This window comes from Corvus hawaiiensis, chromosome 18 (genome assembly GCF_020740725.1).
Source record: "Corvus hawaiiensis isolate bCorHaw1 chromosome 18, bCorHaw1.pri.cur, whole genome shotgun sequence".
NCBI lineage: Eukaryota > Metazoa > Chordata > Aves > Passeriformes > Corvidae > Corvus > Corvus hawaiiensis.
The window spans coordinates 5933278-5961006 of NC_063230.1; the positions used below are offsets into that span (position 1 = coordinate 5933278).

Below are 27729 nucleotides of genomic sequence, written 5' to 3' on the forward strand. Positions count from 1 at the left end.
GACAAAGTCCACGGGGCCACCGAGCGCCTGAGGGGCTGCGCGCGCCCATCCTCCGCCATGGCGGGAGCCCTGGAGTCGCTGGAGTCGTGCCTGGAGCGGCACATCCCGCCCGGGGAACTCGCCGAGGTGAAGCGGATCCTCTATGGGGGCGAGGCCAGGTGCGTCACCAGGACGGGCTCGCCCCCCGCTTTGCGGGTTTCCGTCCCTCCTCTCCCCGGGCTCCGCGGCGATGCCCAGCCTGGGAGTGAGGGGAAGGAGTCAATGTGAGGGCGGGTGTGCAAGACACGGTGCTGGGCTGAGGGGAGGAAGGAAGAGTAGGGCTTTTGGTGCTGCAGTGAGGTGACAGGGGCATTTTGGAGGTGATTCAGGTGTGGGGAGCAGGGCAGTGTGAGAAGGTGATGGACAGGGATGGAAGACCTGACGGGAATAGTCGAGGCATCGGGGTGATGAAGCTGAAAAAGTAGGGTTAAAACTTGAGGAAAATACATTGGAGGGAAAGTGTTTATAATCCAGGTATGGCAGGTGGAAATTTGTGCGTATGTGCGCCTTGATTTCTGCAGCAAGGTGTTAGTGTCTGGAAATGACGGAGGAGGACAGAGGGAGATTGCTGACGTGGAGGTCAGCAGTGAGATTGGCACATGAGCTGGTCACTGCCTGTCCCTTGGCTGATGGATGAATGTTGGGGCATGAGAGCTTGGGTGTCTCTGCAGGGTTAGACAGAGTTGTGATCCCCTTGGCCCACTTCATTCAGAGCAGAAAAGGAGAACATCTCATATCAAAATGTCTTTGTTTTCTGTTTAATCCAGAAAACTTGATTTGCCAACTGCTGCACTGTCAGCAGCTCAGGAAAGAGATTTTGAACTACAGGGCTATGGATTTGAAGCCGCTCCGGAGCAATTGAGAAGGCCACGAATTGTTCGAGTGGGACTGATACAGAATAAACTCCCTCTTCCCACAGACACAGCAGTGGCAGTCCAGGTATACAAACTGGGACTGGGGCTGTTTGTAACTCCTCTTCTGCTGGATTGAGACATAACACAGTTCAGTTCTTGATTTTAGGAACTGTATCCTGAAATGTCTAATGATTGGCAGTACAGGACCCATCAGAACTGCAGTAGAGCATCCTGTAAGAAATTTGAATGACACATTTGGTTTTATCGTTTCTCAGAAACATCTCTTGTGTTTACCTAGCATGCCCAACTTGCTCGCAGTTTTTCCAAAGCTAAATATTTAGTAGCTCATTTTGTACATGAAAATCCTTTGCCTCTAAGATGAAACATAAAAGCATTTACCTAAAATCAAAAGGGATGGCAACCAGTGGAAACCACAGGTGCAGTTCTAGTTTTAATTGAGAAATGTTCTGTTATAGGAAAATCCATTAGAGGAAACAGATTAATAAAGCTGTGTTCATTATTCTTTGTACAGCAGTGAGTGAAATCTTATTACAAGATAACATGGTTTAGTGGTGACTTGGCAGTGCTGGGTTAATGGTTGGACTTGGTTGATGATCTTAGAGGTTTTTTCCAACCTTAATGATTCTGCAACCATCTTTTGGACCCAAAAGCATGATGTGACATATATGTATAGAAATGGCCTCCTAAGAGTAGCTTTAAAAAAGTGAAAGAAAACACTGCATTTATAAAATCTCCTGGAGTAGTAGTTCTGTACAGTGACAGGACAGAATATTTCTGAAGTAGTTTGTTTTGGAAAGATTACCTATCATGGATGCAAGTCATTAATTCAATAAACGGATCAAGTTTGTGGATTCTTTATAGCAGCTGTTGAATAAAGTACCAGCTGTATTAATGATTTTACCTTATAAATAACTAGTTAACTATTTCTGTAAATCAACATACAGTTGTTGAGTTCATAGGTCAGTGCAGTCTTGTCTTTATTAATTCATTTTTGACACCTGAAGGTAGCAATGTAAAGTGCTACACCTATGCTTATCTTTAAGTAGAATACTCTAGAAAACTAATTAATAAATGCTTTGATGATTTTTCTTGGTAATAATTACTTAGCTCTTAGGACAGAGGGCTTAACATCGTCCTGTAGGTTGTTTACAATGAGCAGCAAAATCACAGTTTTTGTTGTTTCTGTTAAGATTTTTGGCTTTTTGCTAGTCAGGCAACAATGAGTTGCCATCTATATAAATGTTGCAACCATGGAATTAGAATCCCATTGGAATGCTTTCTGTATTTTCAGCATCTAAATGCTTTTAAAAATCTATATCTGACTCTGTTATCAGTGTTCAGGAATGATAGCTTGAGTTACTCCCCTTGAAAGCAATGGCACTGAGTATAGAACAAGATAAATTCAATATGAACAAAGGTTGTAAAACCAGGCAGTTAATACAAAGATGAACATGCAGCTGTTTTCATAGTGTGACATTTCTCACAATCAGGTGGCTGCTCTGCACAGACGCATTGAGGAGATGGTGGGAGTGGCTTCAATGTGTGGGGTCAACATTGTGTGTTTCCAGGAGGCTTGGAGTGAGTATTTTCTGTGATTCCTTGTAGGCTGTCGGATGTCAAGTGCCTTCTATTTTAACAGGTGTCCTGTACTACAAGTATGTCTTGTAAGTGAACAGTAGAAATCTTCCAAGATAACAACAATTGACCATAGTGATTTACTTCCTAAAGGACAAACCAAAGAGTCTGAGGTAGCAGAACTGTATGGAAGAGTGGGGATCTGTTATGTTGAAGACTGCCATATGATATTTGGAGCTCCTTCATGGCATCCTTTATGATCCTTTCCTCTTTTTTTTTTCTCTTAAAACTTCAGGGTTTTTTTTCTAGACAGGTATTATAATTTAAAAATCTATTTTTAATTAACATGGGGTGTTTGAGGCTTAATGGAAGCAAAACCCAAAATGAAGGCCCATTAAATGTTTATGAAAACAGGTTATTCATAGTGAACACTAGTGACTGGGGTGTATTTTGTCTTTTTACCCCTGCTGAGACTTCACTAAGTGCATCCATTCTCTTCTGGTTTGCTCTGTGTGAGCTCAAAACTCCTTGCCCTTGCTAAAAATATTTTTAAATAGCTTTTGCCTTTAAACAAGAAAAACAGTTGAATCATTCTTAATTATTTAAATTTTTTTAATTTTAATTTTTTATCAGTATTCATGCAAATAGCTTGTATTTCTTGAGTGGCATGAACATTCTTGTGCATTTTGCCTTGCTTTGGTGTTTTCCAGCCATGCCCTTTGCTTTTTGTACAAGAGAGAAACTTCCTTGGACTGAATTTGCTGAGTCAGCAGAGGATGGGCCAACAACAAAGTTCTGTCAAGAGGTAAAAAGCCAAGCAAGCAAGCAACAAAAAAACCAACCCACATCCAGCCCCAGCCCATAACTGCCACTGATAATGACAGATTTCTTCTTTGTGTACCATTCTGGTATCACTGAGAAAACTGAAGAAACAAAAAATAAATTTTCAACTCGCTTGACAAATATTATGATAGTGAATTGAAATAGAAATGGACAAGAACAATTCTGCTCGATATTTATTGTTTAAACTACTCTGCATTTAAAGATTACCTTTTGCCATGAAAATCCTATGAAACTGCCCATTTAACTATTCCTAAATTTTACAAGGGAGGAATTTTTCTTTGTACAGATAATTTTATTTTCTTTTTAAAAGGTGTTTCTTGCCTAGAACAGTTGAGCATTAAACAAGCCTTGTACAAAGGTGTGAGGAGAATAATAGCCTTTTCTGAACAGGGAACACTGTCACACAACTGTTTGCATTTTCCTCTGGAATGACACAAATGTAGGGAACTTTTTTTGGACCCAAGGAGATTTGTTATTGTCAGGCTCTTGTTTCTCCAGAGACTGTTGATTAGAAGTTTAGTGACAGAGTTTTATTTTCTGACAACTTTTTTTTAAATAAGAAAATTGGACTTGTTTTGGTGTAAAATTTGCCCAGCTATGACTGAGCTATTAAAAATTTTGTATCCAGCATAGTATCTTTAGTCTGATCTAGGGCAAGTACATGTTAACAGCTTCTCACTATGGAATTAATGACACTGGAAGTTTGGAGAAATGAAAGAAAGGGAAGTGATGTGAAGGAAAAGGCAATGTACCAGTAAACTGGCAGGCAGAATTTTGCTATATTTCTCACTCGTACCTGTGTTATTTAGCATTTGTAGTTAACATGTAATGCTGTTTCAGTTAACTGTTTTCAGCTGGCTGTGGTGTGTGTCATTCTGGGGTACTGCAGGTTGGTGTATAATAGAGGAATTGTGTTCATTTGTACAGCTTGCAAAGAAATACAATATGGTTGTGGTATCTCCAATCCTGGAGCGAGATGAACTGCATGGTGGAATTCTGTGGAATACTGCAGTGGTCATTTCTAATTCTGGAGCTTTCCTTGGCAAAAGTAGGAAAAATCACATTCCAAGGGTTGGAGATTTCAATGAGGTAAGATGCAGTATTGTGATAATTAAGTTAGTCTTACCTGGCAGCTCTGGTTTGTGCCAGCATGGGTTGTGTCAGAGTCACAGTGGCAGAAAATGCAGTGTGTTTCTAGAAAACGTGGTTCACTTACTGTCAAATCAGTTTTTCTCAGATGAAATGATGGTAAGTAAATTTATCAAGAAGGAATAATTTTTGTGAGAGTGATGAGTGTTAAAGGAAGAATAACATTGAATCTTGTTAGGTACTCTTCCTTGGCCTAGTGCAAACTTCAAAAGTATCAAGTATCCTTTAAAAGAATTCTTTTAAGTTACAGATGTGTTGTGTTTGTTGTGCATGATTGGCTTGGGTTGTTTTGTCATGTGTGCATGTTGAACTTAACTTCAATTTTCAGGGCAATTGTTTCATGGTTCAAGCATGAACATTACTTACAGTCTTTCTCTATTTCTCTGTGAGGTTGTCTTGGAAATGACAGTTCTTTTGCTTGTGTTTATTCAAGCAGAATCCCTTAATTCATTATGCCTCTGACTGAATAGCTGTTTTATGGCATCTTCTGTCTACTAATCACATTATTGCGACTGAAGCCCCCAGCAGGTTTTGGGCCATCCTCCAGAATCGGCTTCAGAAACTGAACTGGCAGTAAAGACAAGATCAGAGGAAAACTGGTAGATCTGAAATGTGTTTATCCATCCATAGAATTATCACAAGCAGAAAGATCAGGATTAAAAATTAACCGAAGTCTAAAAATACATTGTCTTACCTAACTAAATCTCGCCTTGTCAGCTAAAGTGAGTAATTAACAGAAGCATTTCTTCTAAGCACTGGAGGCTGCTATGTACCTGCAGTTGCTTTTGCAGACCTGATCACGCTGGTGTGAGTTTCTCCAGAGGAGGCTGTTAATAGAGTTCTAGACAATGAATTTCAGGCACAGTCTGTCAGTCACCAGTGTTTACTTGTATTTTTTTACAATTATTTTTGATATTTAATATTATTTTATCAGGTCTGTCCTTTAGTTAGCAAAGTAGTAACTAACAAATCCATTGGTTATTTTCCACATTTTTTTATTTGTTCCTTATGTAATCCAACAAAAAATAAATTCCTGTTGCTTGTGCTAAAATATGATGTCTTTCAGTTTTCCAGACAGTGTTTAGTGGAGAATCAACAGATTCCAAGAAACTCATTGTTTCCAGCTATGAAACTGTAATGAGAGACACCTAAAAAAAGAAAGTATTTTTACTTTTTCATGTGAAGTATAAATAGAGTTTCATTAAGAGTTTTGCGAAAAGAAGTTAGTTCTTAGAATCCTAAATGCCATAATTACTACAAAACAATCTGTTTATAGCTTCCAGATATACTGTAATGATCTGGCATTTCTTCTTGTATCTACTTTGTTACAGAATCAAGTAGTGTTTACCCAAGACAACACTGTCTTCAGCTGGCTTTGTTAGCAAAGCATTAAGTTCACTCTTCTGAGCTGAACAATTCTGATAAAGCAACTTCAGAAACCAGGCTACAGGAAAGGATTATATTCATCTGTGTTACTTTAATGTTTTCTTTATCAACAAAGTTAAACCTCAAAGAAATATTGAATTTGAAATGATTTCTTGTGGGTTGTCTTTGTAGGGCAGATGGAAAAGGAGCCTTGTTAAAATTGTGCCAGTTGAATCAGTAAGAACTAAATGGAAAGGGTGAAGAGATTGGTCTGTGGCCTATTCAGCCATGTGTGGGAGGCCATATAGATAAAAATCAATCCTTCTTGAGACATCACAGTTTATTGCTGTGGAGATGACTGTGACCTCTGGTGAGAAATAAAGAAATAGGAACTGATGAATTCCCTGAAGCAACAGCATTCTTGTTTTTCTTCTCCTATTGTAAGAAAAGAAACTGAGAATAGGAGAAAAAATGGAAGTATATTCATTCAACAGAATTGTTTTGAAAAATGATTGTGTGAGCACTCACCATGTGGCGTGCTGTCTACAGACATGAAAGGAGATCAAAGCAGTGCCCAAAGGACTGTGCAATTTCATGAGACCTGATAATAAATAAGAAACATGAGATGTTACTTTTACTGAACATACTGAACCTCTAGACCTTGGTTTCGGAAGGTGACCCTCCTGTATCTGTCGTGCCATTGGCCCACAGTTACACGAGGCCCAGGTTTGTTCCGCAGCTGTAACTGCTTGCTTTAGGCCTCAGGTGTTTCTATTTCCTTCAGGACCAATGGCGGTGGTGGTTACAAGGAACAGATAATTTCAATAAGGAGGGGTTTGCTTTATAACACACCTTCCTTGTCTGATAAGAGCTATGTCTCATGGGGTCAGGATGATGGATTGTGTCCCTTGCTCTTCTGTCTCAGGTTGGCACCAAAGGATACTGTCAGGGATCAGCCTGGCCACTGCAACTTCTGTACTCCTTTGGTATCCACAACATTGTATAAGGAATGTTGCATGGCATATTCTGTCTTGTTCTTATCTGTGGGTCTTTATCACTGTCTTTGTCTCTGTCTGAACCTGGTGATAGTACTTTCAGAAAGCAGCACGTTTTGGAAGTGCACTGCCTGCTGCATAAAAAAGTTACTTTGCTTGAAAGCAGGTATAAGAGTGTAATTTCAGTGAATATGCACTCCTGCTGCTTTGGCATTTCTGTATTCATCTTTTCTGCTGCCTAGTGCTTTTGTAAATCTTACTCATCCTATTATCCTCAGCCTTCTATCTACAGATTAAAAAGCTTTTTTAGTTAGAGGTACTTTTTTGCACTTTTTTAAGAAGTCTGCCTTTGTGGGTTTTTTTTGTTTGGTTGGTTTTTTGAGGGTATTTTTGGGGTTTTTTGGTGTTTTTTTATTTGTTTTGTTTTGTTTGTTTGTAGTCTACTTACTATATGGAAGGAAATACAGGACACCCAGTGTTTCAGACACAGTTTGGGACAATTGCTGTGAATATCTGCTATGGGCGCCACCACCCTCTGAACTGGCTCATGTATAGCATTAATGGAGCAGAGATCATCTTTAACCCTTCAGCCACTATTGGGACACTCAGGTAAAATACAAACTGATCTGTGCCGTTGCTCCATTTCTGGGTTAACTGAACCTCTGAGCCCCTCGCTGGGGCCTAAAGGGCACTTTGCTGAGGTCTTGGAAGTGTAGTCTCCTTGTTTTGTCTTCACAAAGGAGCCTGCATTCTGATCCACCTGGAATTTTGGGCTCCTGGTCTGCTCCCAGTAACCGATTCTCTTTCAGAACTTTGTTGTACATCAGCAGGTCTCCTGTCTTTAAGATAGCATTAACCAGCATCCAGCTGGTTAATGAAAACTGAGAGTTTATTTAGATTTTTTATGTAATATTTTTGCTATATAATAGGTAGTAGTCGTGTTCAGGCTTATTTTAGCAGCTTGCATTGTCCACCTAGGAGTGTGGGATCAAACTGCAGTTTACAGAACCAAGCTGAGATAACCCTTTTCTCAGAAACATTTTTTTTAAACTGTTGTTTATGATTATCAGGCCTCTTGAACCAGACTGGACCAGTGTAAATTGTCCCTTGAGATTAATCTTCTGCAGATTAACATTAACTGCACCCTACTGACTTGATTTCCTAAAAGCTAACTTTGGCTTCTGTGACAGAAAATGTGCAGTGTGAGACAGTGAGAATCTAGATTTAGCACTGAAGTGTACAAGTAATGAATACCTGCTGCCTCTTTGTGTGTTGCAGCGAGGCACTGTGGCCAATTGAAGCCAGAAATGCTGCCATAGCCAATCACTGCTTCACGTGTCCCATCAACAGAGTAGGAACGGTTTGTATCTTCGTTGTTTCATCTCATTCCATAATTCAGGTGTTGGAGCATGAGTTCATTCAAGGCAAGGGACCGATAGCACTGGAATTCATGGATTCCTCTCCTGTGTAACTACTGTACTAGGGTTTATGATGTGATTTGAAGATGGACAGTCTTGAAGAGATTGAGAGCTGCCTTTGTTGCTGGCAGCCCACTTTTTGGTTGCAGCTGCTTCCTGTTCTTGAATTGAATCTTTGTAGTAGGCACCCACCCTTTTGCTAACTCTCCCAGTTTCTCTGGTGAAATCAGTATTCTTTTAGCCAAAATGACTGAAAATTTCATATACCCTCGAGTCAGTGGTACACAACTGGTGGCTGTTGTACAGATACTACCTCTTTCTGGACTGTAAAATTCTATAATGAAAATTATAAGTACATGCAATAGGTCATTCTTACCTTCAGGTTAGTCCAAATACCCTATGTGTGTGTTTTTTAAATTAGATTCCCTGCAAAAATCCAGACTTGTTCTTGATGATATGTGAATATGTTTGCCTTTTTTTGTGATCTAAAAAGATATTTTTGGTTAAATATCACCTCTTTTGCCTCTTCAAACTTGTGAAATGGGTATGAGGCATGTTCCCCAAAGTGTATGAACAACAGTCAGTGATACAAAAAGACCTTGTGTTCTATCCTATCCATCAGAGAAACTAGGCCTCTCTTACGACTCCCTTTAGACAGTGCTGATCGTGTGCCAGAAAAAAAATCTTTGTAGATTTATATAAACTTCCAAAATATGATAGACTAGCAAGGATTTCTTGAATTAAATGGAATTATACTGCCACCTATGGATTCCTCTTATTTCACAGGAATACTACAAAAACGCCTTTACTTCTGGAGATGGTGGAAAAGGTATGTTCAGAAATCACATTCAGTACCAGTTCCCAGATTTGCTGGAAGTTAAAGAGAACGATCAGTGAGGAGTATGAGATTTTCTTGTATGTATTTCTATGTTGAAACATGATAATTTGTGCTGTGAGAACCATGGCTGCCTGTGGCTCCATCCAGAGTGGGCCTGAGCCTTTTTTTAGCCAGTTCTTAGCAGCTGCATGAAAAAGGTCAGCGGTATCCATTGCTTAGTAGTACAACAGATGTGATTGATTTTTGGCACAACTCAAGAGTTGTGCAATAAGACATAACATCTTTTCTGTGCCTCAAATCCCAGTGTTTTCATCTCTGACCTTTCATTGAAAATTGAATGGATGCATCTCTGTCAGCTGTTTTGAAAATGTATGATTTGACAATTAGAATTCATTCAAATGCTAAGTAAAAAGCAATGAAAGCAAAAGCTTAAGTCCAGAGACTTAATAATGAGAAAGCACAATGATGCATTATTTGAAAGGCAATGCAGTGAGATTTTCCAGATAATTTGATGGTGTACTGTGCATGAAAGTAATTACTGGCCAAAACTGCAGTTATTTTAGGGTCATGCTGTGACCTCTTCATGATGATTATCTTGCCTAAAGGACAGTGAGTCCCCAAGAAATGAAGTCAGGTTTTGTGGGACACTGCATGTTAAATTAGATACCTATTTGCAGATGGCAATACATGCTTTTTAAAAATCTCTTTAAGCACACCATGAGTTGGGCCATTTCTATGGCTCGAGTTACGTAGCTGCACCAGATGGCAGCAGGACCCCAGGACTCTCTCGCACTCAAGATGGGCTGCTGGTGGTAGAGATGGATCTAAACCTCTGCAGGCAAGTTGGTGACAAGTGGAATTTTAAGGTAAGCCTGATTATAAAGAAAATATGATATTAGAACAAACAAGCTTTGATAATGATTCTGTGATATTACAATAGTTAAAAGGCAGCCTTTCTTTTTTCTTTTTAATGGTTCAGAGCTTAAATTGTTGAACTAATTTAACAGGATGTTATGGGGGCCAAAAGCATAAAGAGATTTGGAAAAGGAGTAGATAAATGCAGGGAAACTAGGCCAGTAGCTTTCAAATGAAAACCTTAGCCTCAGGACCTTAATGTGGACTGCCAGGAGCTCTGAAGATTGCTGGGGAAGAGTTTATGCTTTCCTTATGCAGTGAACATAGGTATTTGTTGCTGAGCTGAGCCAGGCATCGGATCTCATCTAATATGGTACTATTATATATTCATAAAGGCCTTAATTGTCAGTTTTGGTGACATTTAGTGAAAACTCAAACCCACAAGCTTCAGAGAACTTTCTGAAGGCAAACTTTCTGCAATGTTAACTTCCTGAATTTGTGGATGTGTTGAAACTTCAGAGAAAGAACTGTGTAGTGTGTATATTCATTTCTGAAGCATCTTAACACACTTTTGAATTTATCTAAATCAGATTAAGATGGCTGCAAGCCACTCCACATGGCTTTAACAAACCTTATTTATTACTATTTTTTTTTTTTTGTATTCTGAGGTAAAGCTAATTTGGTTCATCTTTCCAGAGGGCATAATTGGATTTAATTTGTCCAGCAGCAGTGCTGGTTGAAGAAATGGCTGCCTCAGCACAGCAGCTTGCTAACCCTTCAGTTGTGCCAGTACAAGCTATGTGGGGGTGCCATATTATATGCTGATTTAGTGGAGTGACCGGATTTTTTTTTTTTAAACAAATGACACTGTAGTTCTTTTTTAAATCTGATCAAGTTTACAACAGGCCACACAAAGATCCTGTTGGAACAAAAAAACAAAAGAAGTGGCAACTTTGGAAATAGGTTTTGTTGATGAAGAAAACATCTTCTTGCTTCTGTGGAGACAGATCTTTTGTTCTAGTCCTCAGTATTGCTAGAGACTAGAACTTTTTCCCATCCACTCTTAAGATCAGCATCATTTGAATCCTAACAAAGTAGACCAGAACTCCTGGCTAGCAGCTATACAATATATGCAGGTTCTTCAGTGATCACCTAGTATTTAAAATAAGTAATCATTTGCAAGGAGTGTTAATTTTTGAACATCATGCTACTGCAAGCAGACATTTATTTTATAGAGCTGGTTTATTTGCCTGTTGAGTATTACAATATGGTGCAATATTCAACATGTTTTATTTCAGTTTAACGTAAAAATGAAAAGTCTCTGTGGACTTGAAATAAGCTTTCTAATTAAAAAATAGCATTTTCTTATCTAGAGCTTAATTTCTTTGCTAATATTGCTAATCCATATGTAGGGCAAAAACCAAGAAGTGATTTCAGGTCATCTTCTGGAACAGAATTGCATTTGTTATTTTACAGAGGCCTGTGTTAGGCATGTGGTTGTTGCCGTAATGGAATTAAGTCAGGCAGGCATTTAGTTTTCCTTTGCCATCAAAGTCTGAGGCCCTTACTGCAGAGTAGAGGCTTGGTGTGTCAGGAAGCACATGGAGCAATGCTTATAACAGCTTAGTAGGGGTATCTGAACAAAAGCAATTGTATTGATTAGGAAAAATAAACAGTAAAAGCAAAACACTGCCCTTTGGCTGTTTTGTGTAGAATTGTATATTTTTTGTTGTCTTCAAGTCTTGTGCTGTCAGCACCTTAATTTTATGTTGATGGTGTGGAGTGCTATTGTTGTGTTTTAACACATAAGGCACAGCTGTGGTTTTGTTTATGTGACAGGGGAGAGCCGTTTCCTTTTCCTCTCAGTTGTGGCCAAGACAGAGGTAGTTCTTGCTGAGGGGAATGAGGAAGAGTGGTCTCCGTTTACCCACTGCAGAAAAAGAACCCTTAACAGCAAGTAGGAACCTATTTAACCTGCTCTGGTATCTGCAGTTTGCACTCAATGGTGCCTGAAAGGCACATTCAGTAGAATGTCTTTGCTGAACTTAGAGTAGCAAAGGGGTTAAACAAATAAAATAAAGATGTAATTTGCCCCTCCAGAGCCAATGCTGTGGGCTGTGCACTTCAGAAGAAGATGACGGCACTACATCGGGTGCTGTATTGCAGCACTTCCAGCACGTCTCTGTTGCCCAAACCATTGATATTTTGTATTATTAAAGGGTGAAGTAAGAGGAACTCAAACACTGTCAGTGGCATATATGCAAACTTACTGCTGGCAGCAGGGTTCCTTGGTTGTCAAGGACATGACATGAAGCCCTAATTATGGAGACATTCCTTTGCCTCATTGATGTAACTTAAAAAATTGTTGATGCATAAGAAAGCAAGTCCACCTTTCACATCCAACTTTCAGCAATCCAGAATAACCGTAAGTAGTAAGTCAGCAGACATGATTGTCACTGAAGGAGAGCTCCAAGACAGGAAGATGTTAATTTAGAAGTTTGACTTTTTAGGGTGGAAATAGACTTCTTTTTTGGATAGAAATACAGTCCTAGGCAACATAATATGAGTTCTTTTTATAAAAAACAGTTTGTGCTAAGGCACTGGAGATCTTGAATTTTGCATGAATTATGGTTTTGATGTTTGGGACAATTAAATCATATATGGTCATAGAAAAAAACAACCAGTGGATAATAAGTATTTTCTACTGAAGTACTTTTGTAGCTCACTGAAAGAACTGAAGCTTTGATTTTTCTTTTACAGATGACTGGTAGATATGAAATGTATGCAGAAAAGCTTGCTGAAGCAATCCAGCCTTACTTTATACCCAATATCATCAAAGAGTAAGAAAGAACATCTCATTACACTCAGATGTTACAAGACAAATTCGAAGTTACTGTGGGATAATAGCTTTACTGTGAATCACAAGTTGTTGTTTTAAAATGTTGTCAGTTTAATTTCATGTAACCAACTTTAATTAATAGGATTCAAAACTGTGTTATGTAAAATAATTGAAAATGGCTTCTTGAGCGTTGTTACTTACACTAATGTCTGAAGTTTTGTTCCTTGCTAGAAATACATCCAGTGTTTTTCTAGTGTAGAAACACATACAGTGTACTGTGATATAGTTGATAGAGAGGATGAGTTCAGAGGATATGAAACTTTTTACGTAAGCTTTGCATTGTACATCTATTTATTTCCACTTTCCAGTTTTTACCCTCTGCCCAAATGCATAATTTAGGGAGAAAGGAGGCAGAAATTGTTTTCATCTGGGTTTTGTTTGCTTTTTCTGCTTATGAACTGCTTGATGCAGTTCTGTTATAGCTGAGTAATGTCCCAGACACCCCCGTTATTTGAAGATCTGTGGGTGCTGTAAAGCAAGACCACTTTGGTTCTGTTGCCTTTTACACAACCACAGCTGGATCAGTGTCTTTGATGGGCCCCTTCACGGTGCAGAAGTTGTGCTCAGAGAGATGCTTTGGTATCTTCTGAAGCTCGGTGCCCTGATGGGAAGCAGAAATGAGACCCTGGCCAGTGCATAGGCAAGGCTGGGGCAGTTGGATGCTTTTCACTGTGAACAGAAAGCCCACGATGGGTAAGGAAAACTCCTTCCCTGGGGCTGCACTCCAGTAGGATATGTGGTGGTTGCAGAGTACACAAACCAGCTGTGGAATAAAGGTAATAATGATACATTTGCTATTCTTAGGTAGTACTGTATTCTGAAATTTTGCTTCATATGATTTGGGTAATGGCAATAGGTGTTCAGGCAATGCAGACTGAATACAGCCCAGCAACTATGAATTTATAGCTGTAATAAATATTTGAAGTCTTGTTTTTATCCAATTTACAATTTCAGATTTTCAAAAAACATTTTTCCTAATAAGTTGTTAATAAATACACTTGCTACATTATGTTACAGGGTTATCTGTGAGTTTAACCTTTATTGAGAATGGCTTAATTACAAATAAAAATATATTTATGTATAAAATCCCTGCATGTAAAATCCCCTTCCTTTGCTATTGACATCCTGACAGAAACAAAGCAACTGAACATTTTCAGAATGAGTGTTTTGATAGACAGTCTTGTAATGGGAAACCAAGTTTCAGAAAATGCAGATGTTCTGAATGCTTGTGCAGTGAGCTGCTTTTTCAGCTGAACTTGTGTCATATACTCTTTTTGCTTGGCTTTTACTTCTTCCTTGTGTTTTCATCTGTAGCTGTACACGATCCTGTTGTAATAGTGGACCTCTCCTTTTGTCGGCACTAGCTTAGACAGCTTTATCTTTCACTTTTGTTGAAGCATTTAAACCCTGGGTACCAAACACTTACCAGTCAATATTGTTACACTCGTCTGTGCACTTCAGGACACTTAGCTTGCCCTTAAGCTCATGTTTTCTATAAGCTCAGGATTCACTTTTGGTAACAGAAACAGTAAGATGCTAAATGTCAATTACAAGCCTTTTGTGAGAATTGATTTTATTTAACTAATCAGGCCTTCTCTAAGATAAAGCCTGTGGCAGTTTAATGGTATTGAATTAACTACCTACCTGAAAATGCATGGTTAAGGAAGTACTCTTAACAGCCTGCAGCTTACATACCTGTTAGTTATTAACAGAGCTAATACAATCTCTCTAAATCATCATGATTTTTGCCCTGGACATAAAAATTCTCAGATCAGGAGTCTTCTGGTTACTTACTTTGGAGGAGTTGAAAGGCATTATTTACAATAGCTTTTGTACCTTTTTTCTGGAGGGATTCTGCTGGTGGCACTGATGTACCGGTTCTACACAAATCACATCCTACCTCTTACTCATTTTGCAGCTATCAGTGCCAGAACGTATTTAAACTTCACCAATGATAAGCAAAATTTGACATGCAAAATTTCCTGTCATGTACTTTTGTTTGGAATTTTTAAGGGTTGCTGCATTTTAGATGTCTGTTACTATTTTTTGCCTTTGTACAAAGGAGCACTCTTGATTCTACTAAGTACTTAGTGAACACTGTATAGATACTTTCCAGTTAGTCAACAACTGATGAAAGAAAATGTTTATCTTGGTAAAAAAACTTTCTGTGCTGAAAGTAGATTCCTATTTATTATATCCACCAGTAAATAACAATATCCTTTTACTGTTATTCCACAGAGTTCCAGAACTTGAACAGTTCTTTTCCTAAAACTATGCCAGAGGTGTGGGATCTCTGTCTTAAGTGCAAATTTTCCTAGTTTTATATCAGTGCTGATTTTCCTACTCACTTTCATATAGGCAGGACTGAAGATTGAGACTTACAGGAAATTATGATGGATGAAGCTGAACTAAGTGGCTTTTTCTTACACTTCAGAGTGCTCCTTGTGTAGCAGAGGAAAGGGCTATGAATGGGCTGCTACCACTTTCACTTAATGTCTCAATACAGCAAAAACTTAATCCAAATACAGCTGTAGTATAAGAGCTAGAAAAATCTAAGTTCCTGGCTTCTTACTTGTAGCAGAGATGCTTGTATTTCCTCTTTTCTTAATTGATTTTAGCAATTCTTAGAAGGTCACTGAACTAATACCAACAGCAAAATTTGGCTCAAATTAAGATTCAGCATTTTAGCTACAATGTAGTAGATGCTGTCAGATATTTACACTTTACACACAAAATATATACCATTAGTGCGGATGATAATTTTCTGCATTTGCTTAATAAGTTTAAAGTTCATATTTAGAATGGATTCTGCAGAAACTGGCGCATGTGGGTGGCATAACATTCAGAGCTTTTTGCAAAGAGCAAGAAAGACTTTAAAGTGCAAATAAAATTTTTCCACTTAAACTTTTGGAGCAATATGGAGCTCTGAGCACCCATCCAAGAGGATTTAGCCAAGAGATGGATTTTGTAGTGCAAGGGAGCAATTCCAGTATTGCAGTGCATAAACGCTAAATCTCTGTTAATTTGGTACATGGGAAGTTTCCTACATTGCAGACAATACTGATGAGCCAATAAGGCATTTTTTTGTTATTTAAAAGTGGTTTAAGTTAATATTTTTTTCCTTTTATAATACTCTGCTGAACTTCAAATCCATAGATTTTGGATGAGGAGCAGCCCTTGATGCTTTGACAGAGAGAGAAGCAGGTATTTTCTATTTTTTTTCTTTGTTTACCTAAACCTATGCAAATATTACCAAGTGTTAAAGTTCATAAATGTGGTGCTTTTTTCTTACATGTTTAATTTTAAAATAAGCTGAAAGTGAACAGGCTCTGTGCCTGTAGTTCAGAACTGCTGTCAAATGTGCAATGTTGAAAATTAGGAAAAAAGACAAAACCAGAAACAAACAAACCAGAGACAGACATTGCAAAATCAGATACATCATCAGAAAAAAAAAAAAAGGTAAAGACAGCATTGCAATATAGGTCCTGTCAATGTCTATAAAGCCTCCCTTGTTGAAGGTCCCACTGCAGTTCAGGAGTGAGGTGTGTGCAGGGGAGTCCTGAGACAAGCAGCCAGCTGCCGTGCAGCCTGTGCAGGAAGGGGCAGGAGTGTCCTCTGTGGATGTCAGCTGTCTGTGTAGATGAACAGAATATCTTCATCAGTGCCATAACTTGTCCTGGCTTCCTCGAAGTTACTGATGCTGGTGCAGCATGTTCCTGGTAAGGAGGAACAAAATGTTACGAAAAATTCAGAAGGATTTGCTGTTGAAAGGTTCTTACACTAGATGTAACAGCCTCCACAAACAAAACTAGTATAGAGACTAGACCCAGCAGCTTAGGTTACAGCTTTACTTGGGTAGATTTTTTCACCTTAAAGAGCTCGCTGAAGTAATGCTGCAAATAGGTACTCAACTGGCCCTTCTGTTACATTCTGCACACAGTTCAGCATCTCTCACTAATCCATCTGAAAGCCAAACAAGCCATTTGCTAGAATGCCTCTATGAATGCTTCAGCTAAATCACACCACAAAATGCGGCACTGATGTAATTAATGTGGCAAAACCCCTTCTGACAAATTGGGTAACAATGCTTGAAATGCCTGCACACTGTGAGGGGAGGTCCAGCTGTGGCTCTGTGTTAGACTTGTTAGTAATGCACTGGCTGAGAATCCATCCAAAAGGGACAGGCTACTTACGGTCAGCATAGGCAGGGTTATTGTAGTAAATACTCCCTGAGGCTTTGTTGTAGCCACATAACACTATGAAATGGCCCTGGTAGTCAGGGCTCCTGCAGAAGCACTTCTGTCCAATGGGAAGGAAGCAGCAGTATTTGACAGGACTTGAGCAAAGATCACACAGTAGCAGGACTGCATTCACAAGGACGATGGCTACATGACCCTGGGACAGGTGGTTTTGGATGTCTTGAACGGTTACTGTGCTGCAAGGAAAAAAACAGACACACTTATTGAAAGAGGCTGGCGTAAAGGAAGTGCATGATGGTGGACAGTGCAGCTGGCACAGCTACTTCTGTATCACAGGTACAGGTCTTTGCTGTTAAACCCTGCAGGCTTCGCTATGGACAAAGCCTGACAGAACCTGCAGCATTCAAGGCCTTTTCATTTCATTGCTGCTACTGAAGTGCAGAACAACGGCTCTGGATTCTGCAGTAACACATTCTGAGATGACATTCGTATCAGATGCCCCAGAGAAGAGAAATAAAGGAACTGGCAACTCAGTAACTTGAGGGACTTCTGTTGTGGGAAAATTTTAAGTGAAGTGTTCTCTCTTGTGGTTAGAAAAACTTGCCTCTGAAACACCAAATCTTTATTGACTGAGTGGTTAAATATTGTTTAACCACTAACCAAATTAAGATGTGCCCAAATTTGTCTGTGTCACACAGGACTGTGTTTCTCCCAGTTGCAGTTTTGAATCACCTGATACTCTTGAGGCTTTATTTCTACAGTACCTCCTACAGAGAGTAAGTATCCACCAAATATAACCTATAACCTCATCTGTTAAATGCTGTCCTTCATTGAGGCAGATGGTGTGTTCTGTATACATGAGAATTTCATCACTTGGATCTGTTCCAGATGTCTGTGCTGTGTGCACCACCTGATTGAACTTGCGTGCTTTTTATTTCATCTTTTCCAATGTCACTTCCCCACTCTGATGCCCCAGCCTCAGTACTGCACAGGTAGATATGCCTGCTGTCCCTGCCTTAATCAAGGCCACAATCTTGCAAAAGCAAGAGGAACTGAGTGTCCATTCTGTCCTGTCACAGCTGTAGTTGGAGTGATGGTGACTCCACACGTGTTAGAAAGGGCACTTGAGTCTGCTAAATGTAAGTTACACTCCAGCATTCAAATGCTGTTGCGGCTGCCCCATATCCTGTCTTCTTTGCTTACCCCATATCGTTTACCCCACTTCAACAACAGGGATCCAAATCCAGCTTCCCTGTAAAAATGGACGCAGCTCATGTTGGATGCTTAGTCCTTTCCCAATAGAATTCCACTGCTGGTTGTGAAACAATTCTGCAGTTTTTCCATTTCTTCTGGGTTTGCAGTTCTTTCATGGAGTTCCTTCTTTCATGGTCCCCTTGGCAAAAGCTCCTATGCTAACTTGTACTTTGCATGTTTGTGTAGGAACAGAGATCCATAATGTTTGCATAGCTCTGGGAACAACGAGTTCTGTACCCACACAGAATTCTCCGTAATTCCAGCAATGGCCAGTTAGAGTGCTGTAGGCACTCCTGCTGCCTAAGTGTAATGGATAACCAAATTCAAAACATAAACAGTCAGCTCCTGTCAGCATTTTCATATCACTTATTTTACATCACGACTAATTTTTCTTCAAGCTTCATTATTAGCTCTTGATGTGCATGGGGGTTTTTGAGACAGATATAGTAGAAAGACACTAATTTGCGAAAAAGGGCTTAGGGCTTGATTTCAATCTCTTTCAGCAGTTTAGCTTGGTGCCTCCAAGAAAAGCAGGGGCCCACAGAATCTCCAAAGAGAAAGAAAACTATAAGCTTACCATTTCTCCACCAGCACCTTGCAGTCTTTGGCTTGTGCAAAGAGCTGATTCACTCGATTCTCTTCTGTGTCAAAGTGCTTCCTGTAAAATGACTGTGGAAATAACAGAAGTTCTGAACTGGAATGGTGTTTACCTTGGGTAATCCACCACTTAAGAGTCTGCTACAAGGGGCCTGCGTAAGTTGGAGATCTGGCTATGGGATAGAAGATCTCTCCCTTAGTTCACTGGAAGCAGACTTCTGCTCTGAATTACAAATTAAATTCACTCCTGGTCAGTTACTGTTGCAGTTTCTATCCAGTGGCTGTTCAGCTGCCTACATGAGAGAAGCCTGTCTTGTTTCCCAGGGGAAACTGGGCAGGAGCTTGTATTAAAGCCACTGCTGCTACAGGCCCTCCTTGGCCCCTTGTTGGCAGTCCTGGAGAGGCCAAGCTCTTAGTGGATGGGAGGCTGAGTTCCCCTCTCACCTCTAGAGGTGGATCTTCCAGGTCAAGGCTGAGGCACGGTGGTGGGGAAAGTGTGGAAGCTAAACACTGCTGCTGCCCAGGCTGTACCTGTTCTGTAGATAAATACAGGGCTTCAGTCTCCAAGGCTGTCAAATAGGTTGGAACCTTTTATGAACACTACATGCAAACTTTTTAAAAATTCAAAAGATGGAATCAATATGTGGGATCATATTGCCTTTGGAACAGATTTGTACCACCTTTGGCAGTAGGTCAAATTAACTGTGGTTGACTGTCAGTAGCACAGCAGAGCTTTTATAGCATGATACTTGGGGCTTTTAAAGCTGCCTGCTCTTCCCCTACAGATGAGAATACTAACCTGATTTTTGTAGCCCTTGTCCACTCCGAGTGTCTGGGTGCAAAATTTATGCTTAACTCCAAAGTGCCGCATTAGGTAGGCCAGGTCAATAGTCCAGATACTCTTTGTTAACTGGAGTTCCTGGATGGCTTTCTGAAACTCATCATTGTCCAAATGATTCAGGTACCTATGGTATTAGGAAAGGCAGGGGAAGGGAAGCACAGATCTTAGGAGAAGTAAAATGTGTGCTGTAGCCCAAGCCTCTACATCACAGCACATAAAAACTGAAACAATGGGCTTGGTTAAGAAATAACCAAAAAAAAAAAAACCAAAAAAAAAAAACCAAACCAACCCACAAAAGAGACAGAAATTTAAGGGAAGGGAGTAGGGAATATTTAACTGGATTTATTGCTGACTTTTTAAAATTGGAAATGTGTGGTGCCTTGACTGTTTCAGAGTGTTAGAAGTGTACAGGTGCTGTACCAGAGGCAAGCTGGTATAGAACTCTGTCCTGAAGGGTTTACAGTGTAAATGTACAAGTGTATTAGAGTCAACAAAGAAGAGTTAAAAGACTAAGACTTCCTTCACGCAATAGATGGATTTCAAAAGGAGGAGCCGTAAAGGAATTCAGTAAATATTCAGAGGACACTTGTCTTAGGCACTGATGACACAAAAGGAAGAAAAGGGGAGATGAAGTCAGGAGGAAGCTTGGGACAGGCTGCAAAGGGGTGGGGCGAGGCAGTTACAGGGAGTTCTGAAAGTAAGAAAACAAATGGAAGTAAATGATAAAAAATAAAAAGGGACTGGAATTGAGAATGCAGGGCAAACAACGTCAGATCAGCAGGGTGAGAAGATTAATCTTGGAAGCTGAGTTTTGGGCAGACTGGATTGGCAAAGAGGTAAAGGGAATAGAGGTTAACAGTAGTCAAGATGGGAAATTACCAGCACACGGACTAACGTCTTGGCAGAAGGGATGGAGAGAAATGAAAATCTTCTGCTTCATATCTACTAAGTGGACATCTAAATAGGTATTTCTCCTGCACCTAAGCTCATGTTCCTCTGTGGAAGGAAAGAGGAGTTCAGCAGGACAGCTACTAGTTCAGAAAAAAGTAAAACCAAAAATAAAACAAAACAAAAAAAACCCCAAAGGGCAACACAGTTTTGAAGCTGAAACTACTCCTGGAACACAAACACTCATCCCACCAGCTGGGGGCTTAGCAGGACAGAGGTAGTACACGTACAGCACACACTCATAAACTGGGATACACCTACCCATCATTTGAAAACACAGAAAGGAATCGGGTGAGTCACAGCTAACTACCAGTTCTGAATTGTAACAACAGGAAAGAGGCAACACTTTCTATGAGTTTATGCGTGTCATAGAGCTGATTTGGTATTCTGCATCTGTCTAATCAGTCAATTATTCAAAAACATCTGAAGTTCAGTTTACTTTCCCTTGCTCCTGCCAGAGAACTGGGTCAGGCCCAAGCAGCAGTCACTGTCCAAGGGTATCTCAAAAACTGCTGCTCTCCCTAAGACTGAACTCATGGCTGCTTCAACACACCTCTTCTCCCTGGGATTTGCTTTCCGCTATCCCTCCCCATGGAATGGGATTTCCCACACTAAGAGAGCCACTTACTGAAGCACCATCCTGGAGCAGGCCAGCCCGCAGTCCCAGTGGTACAGCTGCTGAATCACTGGCACTTTCAGCTGGATGCAGTCAACTGTGTGAGTAGAACACAAACGATGTCAATCCATATAGGAATGTTTTGCCATGCCACTAAAAGTCAGCCTGTCCTCAGCACTACAGCCACAGAAACTTAGGAACATGTTTTTGTCTGACTGGTAGGTAGATTTTTTTCTTTCTTAGGGAAACGTACTTTTAGTATTTCTGTATAGGTAAGTATTTGGTTTAATCTCATACTCCTTTATTGTTCCATACCTAGATCACTGCATTTCCACCGCCTTTTCCCTTGGAAGTTTCTTTTTTTTTTTTAGTGGGATGACATACCCACCAACCCTCAGCTGAAGCTCTATTTCCTGGATAACAGCAGGTAAGACACAGGTATTCATCCTTTCTCTTGTGTCTGAATATACTTCTGTGCCACAAGAGGAGTTAAACCAAACTGGGAGAAAACATACCAAGACCTCTGGGCTGGAATCTCTTAGAAGTCCCACAGATTTAAGCCTTTTCTATAGATGTCTTTTTTCTCAGGGATGGTAATTTACAGAATTTTAACAAAACTCACAAGTGGCACCAGTTGCCCTTTTGTATTAATTCCACCAAAACCTCAGTAGAGAGGGGAAATTAATAATATCTACCAAAAAGTCCCAAAATACAAGCTCCATCCTCTGCCTTAGTTTTTATTTTTATGGAGTTGGCAATGTGGTGGTTTCAGTTTCAGGAACACCCTCACCACCGGCAGGACTTGGAAGAGCTGTGCCTGTCATTGCTACTTCAGCACTGACCAAAGTGAGTTAATCACAAAGGGCTTTTCTCAGTAACCTTTGATCTAGAAAAGGCCTTTGAGCAGTTTTTTTAACAAGGTCATCTACATTTTATGATGGAAATAAAAATGCATTTGACATCACGTGGACTTGTCAAGTTTTGATGTAATATTATTTATATTTTTCCTAGTTGTGCCCCTGTTTAATCATGACTAGTGGCATACCAGTTGATATAGTCAGTCTTTTTAATTCATCTAGCTTAAGGTGCTCTCAAGTATCATAACAAAAAAAAAAAACAAAACCCAAAGAAAATCAATTCCCACTTGTCCTCAAACCAGGACTTCTTAAATGCTTTATCATCATTTTTCCTTGGCATGTTATTAATCAGTCCCCTTTTTGTTAACAGCCAGGGCCTCTAGCAAGTCCCACGTTAACCAAGGGGTACATATTTTCTACGTGAAAGCTTCAGAGAGCACTAACAAGTTTTCTTGGCCGTTCAGTTTCCAATCACCTGTTTCCCAACACACCCAGAGCTCTTCAGGGATGGCTGTCGGCTGTCCCAAGACGAGATACCAGCCCATGCCTGTAAATCACCCTGCGAACCCCGCTGCGGTTTGCCAGATCCCCGCCGCCACGACCTTAACGACGGAGCCGGCAATTCCACATCGCTGCTGCGGGCGAAACCCGCAGCACGGCGGCTCGGGAGGACGGAGAGGCGGCCGGGGGCTCCGGCGGGGCCCTCAGGAGCCGCCCGCCGTGACCACTCCCAGACCTGTTCCGCGGGCGGACCCCGCCGCCCCCCGCCCGCGGAGGCCCCGCCGCAGCGCCAAGCACCGGGCTGGGCGGGCCGCACTAACCTGGCGGCGGCTCCCCGGCCTCCCGGGGGCTCTTCATGGCGGTGGCGGCACCCCCCACCCGCTCACTGCCGCCCCCGCCGAGCCGGCGGCACAGCCCCGGGGCCCGGCGCTGGCTCCTCCCGGAGGCGGGGGCTGAGGGGGGCCGGGCCCCGGGGTGCTTGCCCCGTGCCGTGGCGGCGGGGAGAGCGGCGAGGCAGGCGAGCGGGCAGGGGCATGACACGGCGGGCGGGGGGCGCGCGGCCCTGCCCCGGGCACGGGGCACCGCGGGGCTGCCGGGCTGGCCCCGGGCGGGAGCGGACGGGACGAGGCCGCGCCGCCCCCAGCGCCGCGTTCCGGTTCCGGCGCGCGGAGCAGGGCGGGAGGCGGCGGAGGCCATTAGCGGAGAGCGCGGGCAGCGCTGGGTGGTGAGTGCCGGCCCCGGGCCGTGTCCCCCTGCGGGGCCTTTTCGCTTCCCCGGGCGCTGTGGGGACGCGTCCGAGCGGCGCCGCATCCCCTGAGGGGGCCGGGTCAGAGCGGCGGTGTGCGGGAGGGCTGGGGTGACCCCGGCTCCCTCACGGCAGGGCCCGGTGCTTGGCGCTGCGGCCCCCGAGCGCGGCCGTGCTGCCTGCTGGGCTCGCAGGGGCCATACCGCTATGGGGTGTACCTGGGGCTCTTCCCACGGAGATAGGAGTGGTTCGTTATGTGGTACTTAAAAGTGAATTTCCTAGAAGAGACCTGGAAATGACTGGCTATTGATATTTAGTCTTTACATGGGTACGTCTCTGGAGAAGTGTTATTGATGCATAGTCAGAGCGTTATGTTGTGTTTAAATGTGAGAAAATTGGTGCTTTACACTAACGGGGAAGATGATGGATTGCGTAGGTGGAGCTTATTCTACATCTTTCTTTGTAATAACAGCTTTTGTTTTCCTTTTGCCTCAGGTGTAGAGCCACAGCACTGCAGCCATGTCGATTGGAGTGCCAATCAAGGTCCTGCATGAGGCAGAGGGCCACATTGTGACGTGTGAGACCAATACAGGAGAAGTTTATCGAGGCAAACTAATCGAAGCTGAAGACAACATGAATTGTCAGGTATCTTTTGCTTCACAAGGATGGAGGGAAAGTTAGCTGATCTGGGCCTGGGAAGGCTGAAAATTTGATTAAAAGATTGTTGCTTTTAGTCCTGGGATAAAGAAAACTGTGCTGCTGCTTCTTACCATGGTGAAGTGTATTCATCATTACAGAGTGCTCCAAAGAGGCCAGAGCTTATTTCCAGTTTCAGAGTAGGATTCGGCATCCCTGTCAGTAAGATTAGGGATTTTAAGATTCTGTCCCGTGAACAGTGTTTTTATGGAGTTCTTTATTTAAGGCCATTAAGTATAAAGAATAAAAAACCCTTGATTTAAAAAACGGAAGTTTATTTAATGCACGTTACTTTAGTCATTTCAAGAGGGCCTAATTTTGACTTCAGGCAAGTGATTGTTGAAATCAGAATGCTCTCCTAATAGTTAGTACTTGAAGAGCCTTATTAAAACTATCTGCATATGAGAAAACAAAAATGATGACGCTGATAAAGCTAATGTGTAAACTGGGGAGAAAGCAAAAGTCCTGGGCAGCAGGCATGGAGTATGTTTAAATGGTTGTGATGCCTTGTGTGACAGCTGAGGCCTTTCTAAGCACTGACTGATTTTTACCTTCCAGATGTCCAACATAACAGTGACATACAGAGATGGACGGGTCGCACAGCTTGAGCAGGTGTACATCAGGGGCAGCAAGATACGGTTTCTCATCTTACCAGATATGTTGAAGAATGCTCCTATGCTAAAGAGCATGAAGAATAAAAACCAGGGTTCTGGAGCTGGGCGAGGGAAAGCAGCTATTCTCAAAGCTCAAGGTATGTACAATTTGTTCATGGTCCCTCCCCCTATTTTTCTGTAGAACTGGAAAACTCATCTCTGTCACTGAGGAGATTAAGCAGTAAGAAGTGAAAAGATTACTGGTTCATACAGTGTTTTTCTGTATGTTTCATCTTACGGTGGGAGTCAAGACTCAGATTGTCCCAATTACCTGAATGTGTAATATTGATGCTACAATAATTTAGAGGTAGTGAGTAGTCTTGTTAAATAGAGCCTTTCTTTTAAACTTAAGAGTTCTGTTTTCCAGCAATTGTGGCCACTCCGCTGTTTGGAGTACTTAGGGAAGGATTCAGGTGTTCTTGTTAAGCTTTTGTAGGAAAACAACTTTATTTATAAAGATGGTACTTAAGCTACTGGAAAGCTGTAATTATTAGCTTTTCTGTAGTTCTCTCTCATTTGTGCCTTTCTCAGGGGCTCAGTCTAGTTATTAGTTAGCTGAGTAACAATGATGTGCCACAAAACCCCTGATTAACTTCAGTGTGCAGTAACGTTTAAGTGGGGGAGCAACTTACTGAGTAGTGTTGCAAAACCTTGCAAGAGTGTGGGTTTCAAATCTCTTGGGTGACACAGATTTGTGTGTCAGAAGGAACATGAGATGTATGAACATGTACTGCAGTTGTTCTGAGGAGACAGTCTGTGGGACCATTAGGTTCTGGTTCTTCTCACAGAAATCTTCTTGCTCTCACATCACTTTCTGAGCATTTCCTTGCTTCTGAGCAAGAGACCTTGAGTGTTGTTGATGTTTTGCTTGTCAGTTGTTGAGATAAATATGCAGGTATGTCAAATTCATGTAATTCCTGATGTTTTCTTTCTTCAGTGGCTGCAAGAGGAAGAGGCCGTGGTATGGGCCGTGGCAACATCTTCCAGAAGCGAAGATAATTTTGGTCTTGGCTGAATTGCTTTTTTTAATAGGGGTGTTAACTTGACTATGTGTGCATTGGTATCAGTTTTGTTTAATAAATGTTTCTGACAAAAACTTGTGTGCTTTTACCTGACAGGACAATTCTTGGGCAAATACACTGTAGGTTGATTTCAAACTCAAGCCAGCTTTGTCTGGAAAGTAGTGGATTTTGTTATATCTAGGATTGACCGCTTCGTGTGATGCGTTGGTTTTTAAAGATCATTATGTTTCCTTTTTCTTGTTTAATCCTGCTGTCATTTATTCTCTAAAGAGTTAGAAGGCATTCTTAATGAATAATTTTAAGTCATACATTATAAAGTCTTATTAGCAGCTGCATTTATGGAAAATACAGCAAAACAGAGGGAGCTTCCTGAGAAGCAGAGCACTGTGTTCTTTTGCTTTATATGGACCTACAATAGATAGAGGTCCATCTTCAGATCTGTCTATTGAACTTGTATTCTTGCATTTCTTTTTTTTCTCTTCAGATATGGGGAGAAATTTTAATTAGGAGCACACAACTTTGATAGCCCAGATCTACATTTGCAGTGAAAAAATCTATTCTGACTTTCTTAGCAGTTTTTCCCCGTGTCTGGGAAAAGACGACAACGTAAAATAGGCATTTTCTGGGATGAATTTGAAACGTTTTGTAGATTTGAAAGGTGGTGCAGGTGTATGAGGAAAGTCTTATAAATAGTTATCCATTAAACACAGCTCAATACAAGTGCTAATGTTTTGAACAAAACTCACGATCAACTTCAGCTTTTGATCTTATTACCTATACACAGTTGTGTATAGATCAGCTGATCTGCAGGAAGCCAAATGTAGTTGTAACTTCAATTTACTTTGCTTAAAGTGTAGCATGGTTGTTTTTAGTGACTTAAATGGTTGAAATGTTTAAATGTAACCCTTCTGTACCTAATCACATACTTGTGTGCAGTCAATTACCAGTCTGTACACACACAAAAGGGCTGGTCTTGCTTTTCTGCTCGGATGCTGTGAAGACTCTCCCTTGTGTGCAGACAGGAAAGTTGAACTCATGTATTAACTTGTTGAATTGTGTGTAAATAAAGCTGTATTTGGTCTCACATCACTAGGGAAAACCCTGCTGCATGTTCTTCTGGGTGGTAGTGATCCTAAATATTTGCAGTGGAAACCTCCTTAAAATGTGTTTAAGGGGTACTTGAGCTTAACTACAGAAGCGTTGTAGTGTCGTCTTACACCGCTCCTGAGGAACGTGTCCAAAAGACGGCAGTCCTCACAAACAGGGACTGTTTCCACTAGTGGTGATGGTTCACCTGTTTTAAAGTCCCTGTTCAATCTTGAGCAATGCCGAGCTGCTGTTCTCTCAGCAGTGGATGTAGTGTTCAGCAGCACTGAGGGCAGGGAACAGCCACGAGAGAAACAGTAACCCTCAGGAGGTTTGATGGAACAAACTGTATCTGCTTTAAGGAAGTTTGAAGTAACATCTCTAATGCCTATCAGCTTTGAAGAGGATACTGGATTTTGCATAAACAAAAACCTTTGCATTATGGCTTCAGGTTGAGGCTGAGTCTCGGATGAACTGTTCACAAAGATACCATGAATTTAAGTGTTAAAAATGTTGAAGTTTCACGCTGGTAGGAATTTAAGTCCCAGCCAAGACAAACATACCATTTAGCAATTTCTGACTGGAGCAACTGGAATGCTAGTTTGTTACAGGCTGCTTTGCAGAGCCTTCCTGTGATGCATGTATGCTTACAGTGTGATAAATTAAAATTTCCTTCTCACAGATGAGATCTCATTCACTAGATGGCTCTGTTGGGAAGAGAGTGAAGCTCAAGAAACCAGAACCCTCTGAAAAGGAAAGATGCAAGAAATGTGACTTCTGCTATAAAATCCATAAACTCAAGACCTATTACTACCTCTAGCATGAAAATACTCAGCTCATTTTCTTTCTTCTTCAGTGTTCCT

General features: G+C 41.2%; 3 protein-coding genes across 6 annotated transcripts; 2 read left to right on the top strand and 1 right to left on the bottom strand.

The window, feature by feature from the left end:
* Positions 1-13865, top strand: UPB1 (beta-ureidopropionase 1). The gene is made up of 10 exons (XM_048322722.1): positions 1-158; positions 807-978; positions 2405-2492; positions 3200-3294; positions 4260-4421; positions 7281-7450; positions 8120-8201; positions 9046-9088; positions 9809-9963; positions 12713-13865. The coding sequence occupies exons 1-10, from the start codon at positions 58-60 to the stop codon at positions 12794-12796; spliced, it is 1152 nt and encodes a 383-aa protein (XP_048178679.1). The 5' UTR covers positions 1-57; the 3' UTR covers positions 12797-13865.
* On the bottom strand, positions 13863-23171 carry GUCD1 (guanylyl cyclase domain containing 1). Of its 3 annotated transcripts, none has more exons than XM_048322725.1 (6): positions 22985-23171; positions 21319-21403; positions 19701-19866; positions 18882-18973; positions 17045-17286; positions 13863-16567 (listed from the first exon to the last, which is right to left on the bottom strand). In XM_048322725.1, exons 1-6 carry the CDS (start codon positions 23019-23021, stop codon positions 16476-16478), a joined length of 714 nt encoding a protein of 237 aa, XP_048178682.1. In that variant the 5' UTR covers positions 23022-23171; the 3' UTR covers positions 13863-16475. The 3 variants fall into 3 exon arrangements, with proteins under 3 accessions (XP_048178682.1, XP_048178680.1, XP_048178681.1); XM_048322723.1 differs by lacking the exon at positions 22985-23171 and adding an exon at positions 22639-22825; XM_048322724.1 differs by lacking the exons at positions 17045-17286; positions 22985-23171 and adding an exon at positions 22639-22859.
* SNRPD3 (small nuclear ribonucleoprotein D3 polypeptide) lies at positions 23134-26869 on the top strand. Of its 2 annotated transcripts, none has more exons than XM_048322727.1 (4): positions 23134-23181; positions 23905-24054; positions 24664-24856; positions 25696-26869. In XM_048322727.1, exons 2-4 carry the CDS (start codon positions 23929-23931, stop codon positions 25755-25757), a joined length of 381 nt encoding a protein of 126 aa, XP_048178684.1. In that variant the 5' UTR covers positions 23134-23181; positions 23905-23928; the 3' UTR covers positions 25758-26869. The 2 variants fall into 2 exon arrangements, with proteins under 2 accessions (XP_048178684.1, XP_048178683.1); XM_048322726.1 differs by lacking the exon at positions 23134-23181 and adding an exon at positions 23294-23388.
* Positions 26870-27729: the final 860 nt, after the last annotated feature.

Bases quoted from the DNA above. Each gene is read 5' to 3' on its own strand.
- UPB1 (XM_048322722.1), top strand. From the start codon at position 58: ATGGCGGGAGCCCTGGAGTCGCTGGAGTCGTGCCTGGAGCGGCACATC. The intron at 3,295-4,259 runs GTAAAAAGCCAA...TCATTTGTACAG, and splicing joins CAACAAAGTTCTGTCAAGAG to CTTGCAAAGAAATACAATAT. The intron at 9,964-12,712 runs GTAAGCCTGATT...TTTCTTTTACAG, and splicing joins GTGACAAGTGGAATTTTAAG to ATGACTGGTAGATATGAAAT.
- GUCD1 (XM_048322723.1), bottom strand. From the start codon at position 22,708: ATGGGCTGGTATCTCGTCTTGGGACAGCCGACAGCCATCCCTGAAGAG. The intron at 19,867-21,318 runs GTAAGTGGCTCT...CTAATACCATAG, and splicing joins TGCTCCAGGATGGTGCTTCA to GTACCTGAATCATTTGGACA. The intron at 17,287-18,881 runs GTAAGCTTATAG...TTTTCCTTGCAG, and splicing joins AAGGTGCTGGTGGAGAAATG to CACAGTAACCGTTCAAGACA.
- SNRPD3 (XM_048322727.1), top strand. From the start codon at position 23,929: ATGTCGATTGGAGTGCCAATCAAGGTCCTGCATGAGGCAGAGGGCCAC. The intron at 24,055-24,663 runs GTATCTTTTGCT...TTTACCTTCCAG, and splicing joins AAGACAACATGAATTGTCAG to ATGTCCAACATAACAGTGAC. The intron at 24,857-25,695 runs GTATGTACAATT...TTCTTTCTTCAG, and splicing joins AGCTATTCTCAAAGCTCAAG to TGGCTGCAAGAGGAAGAGGC.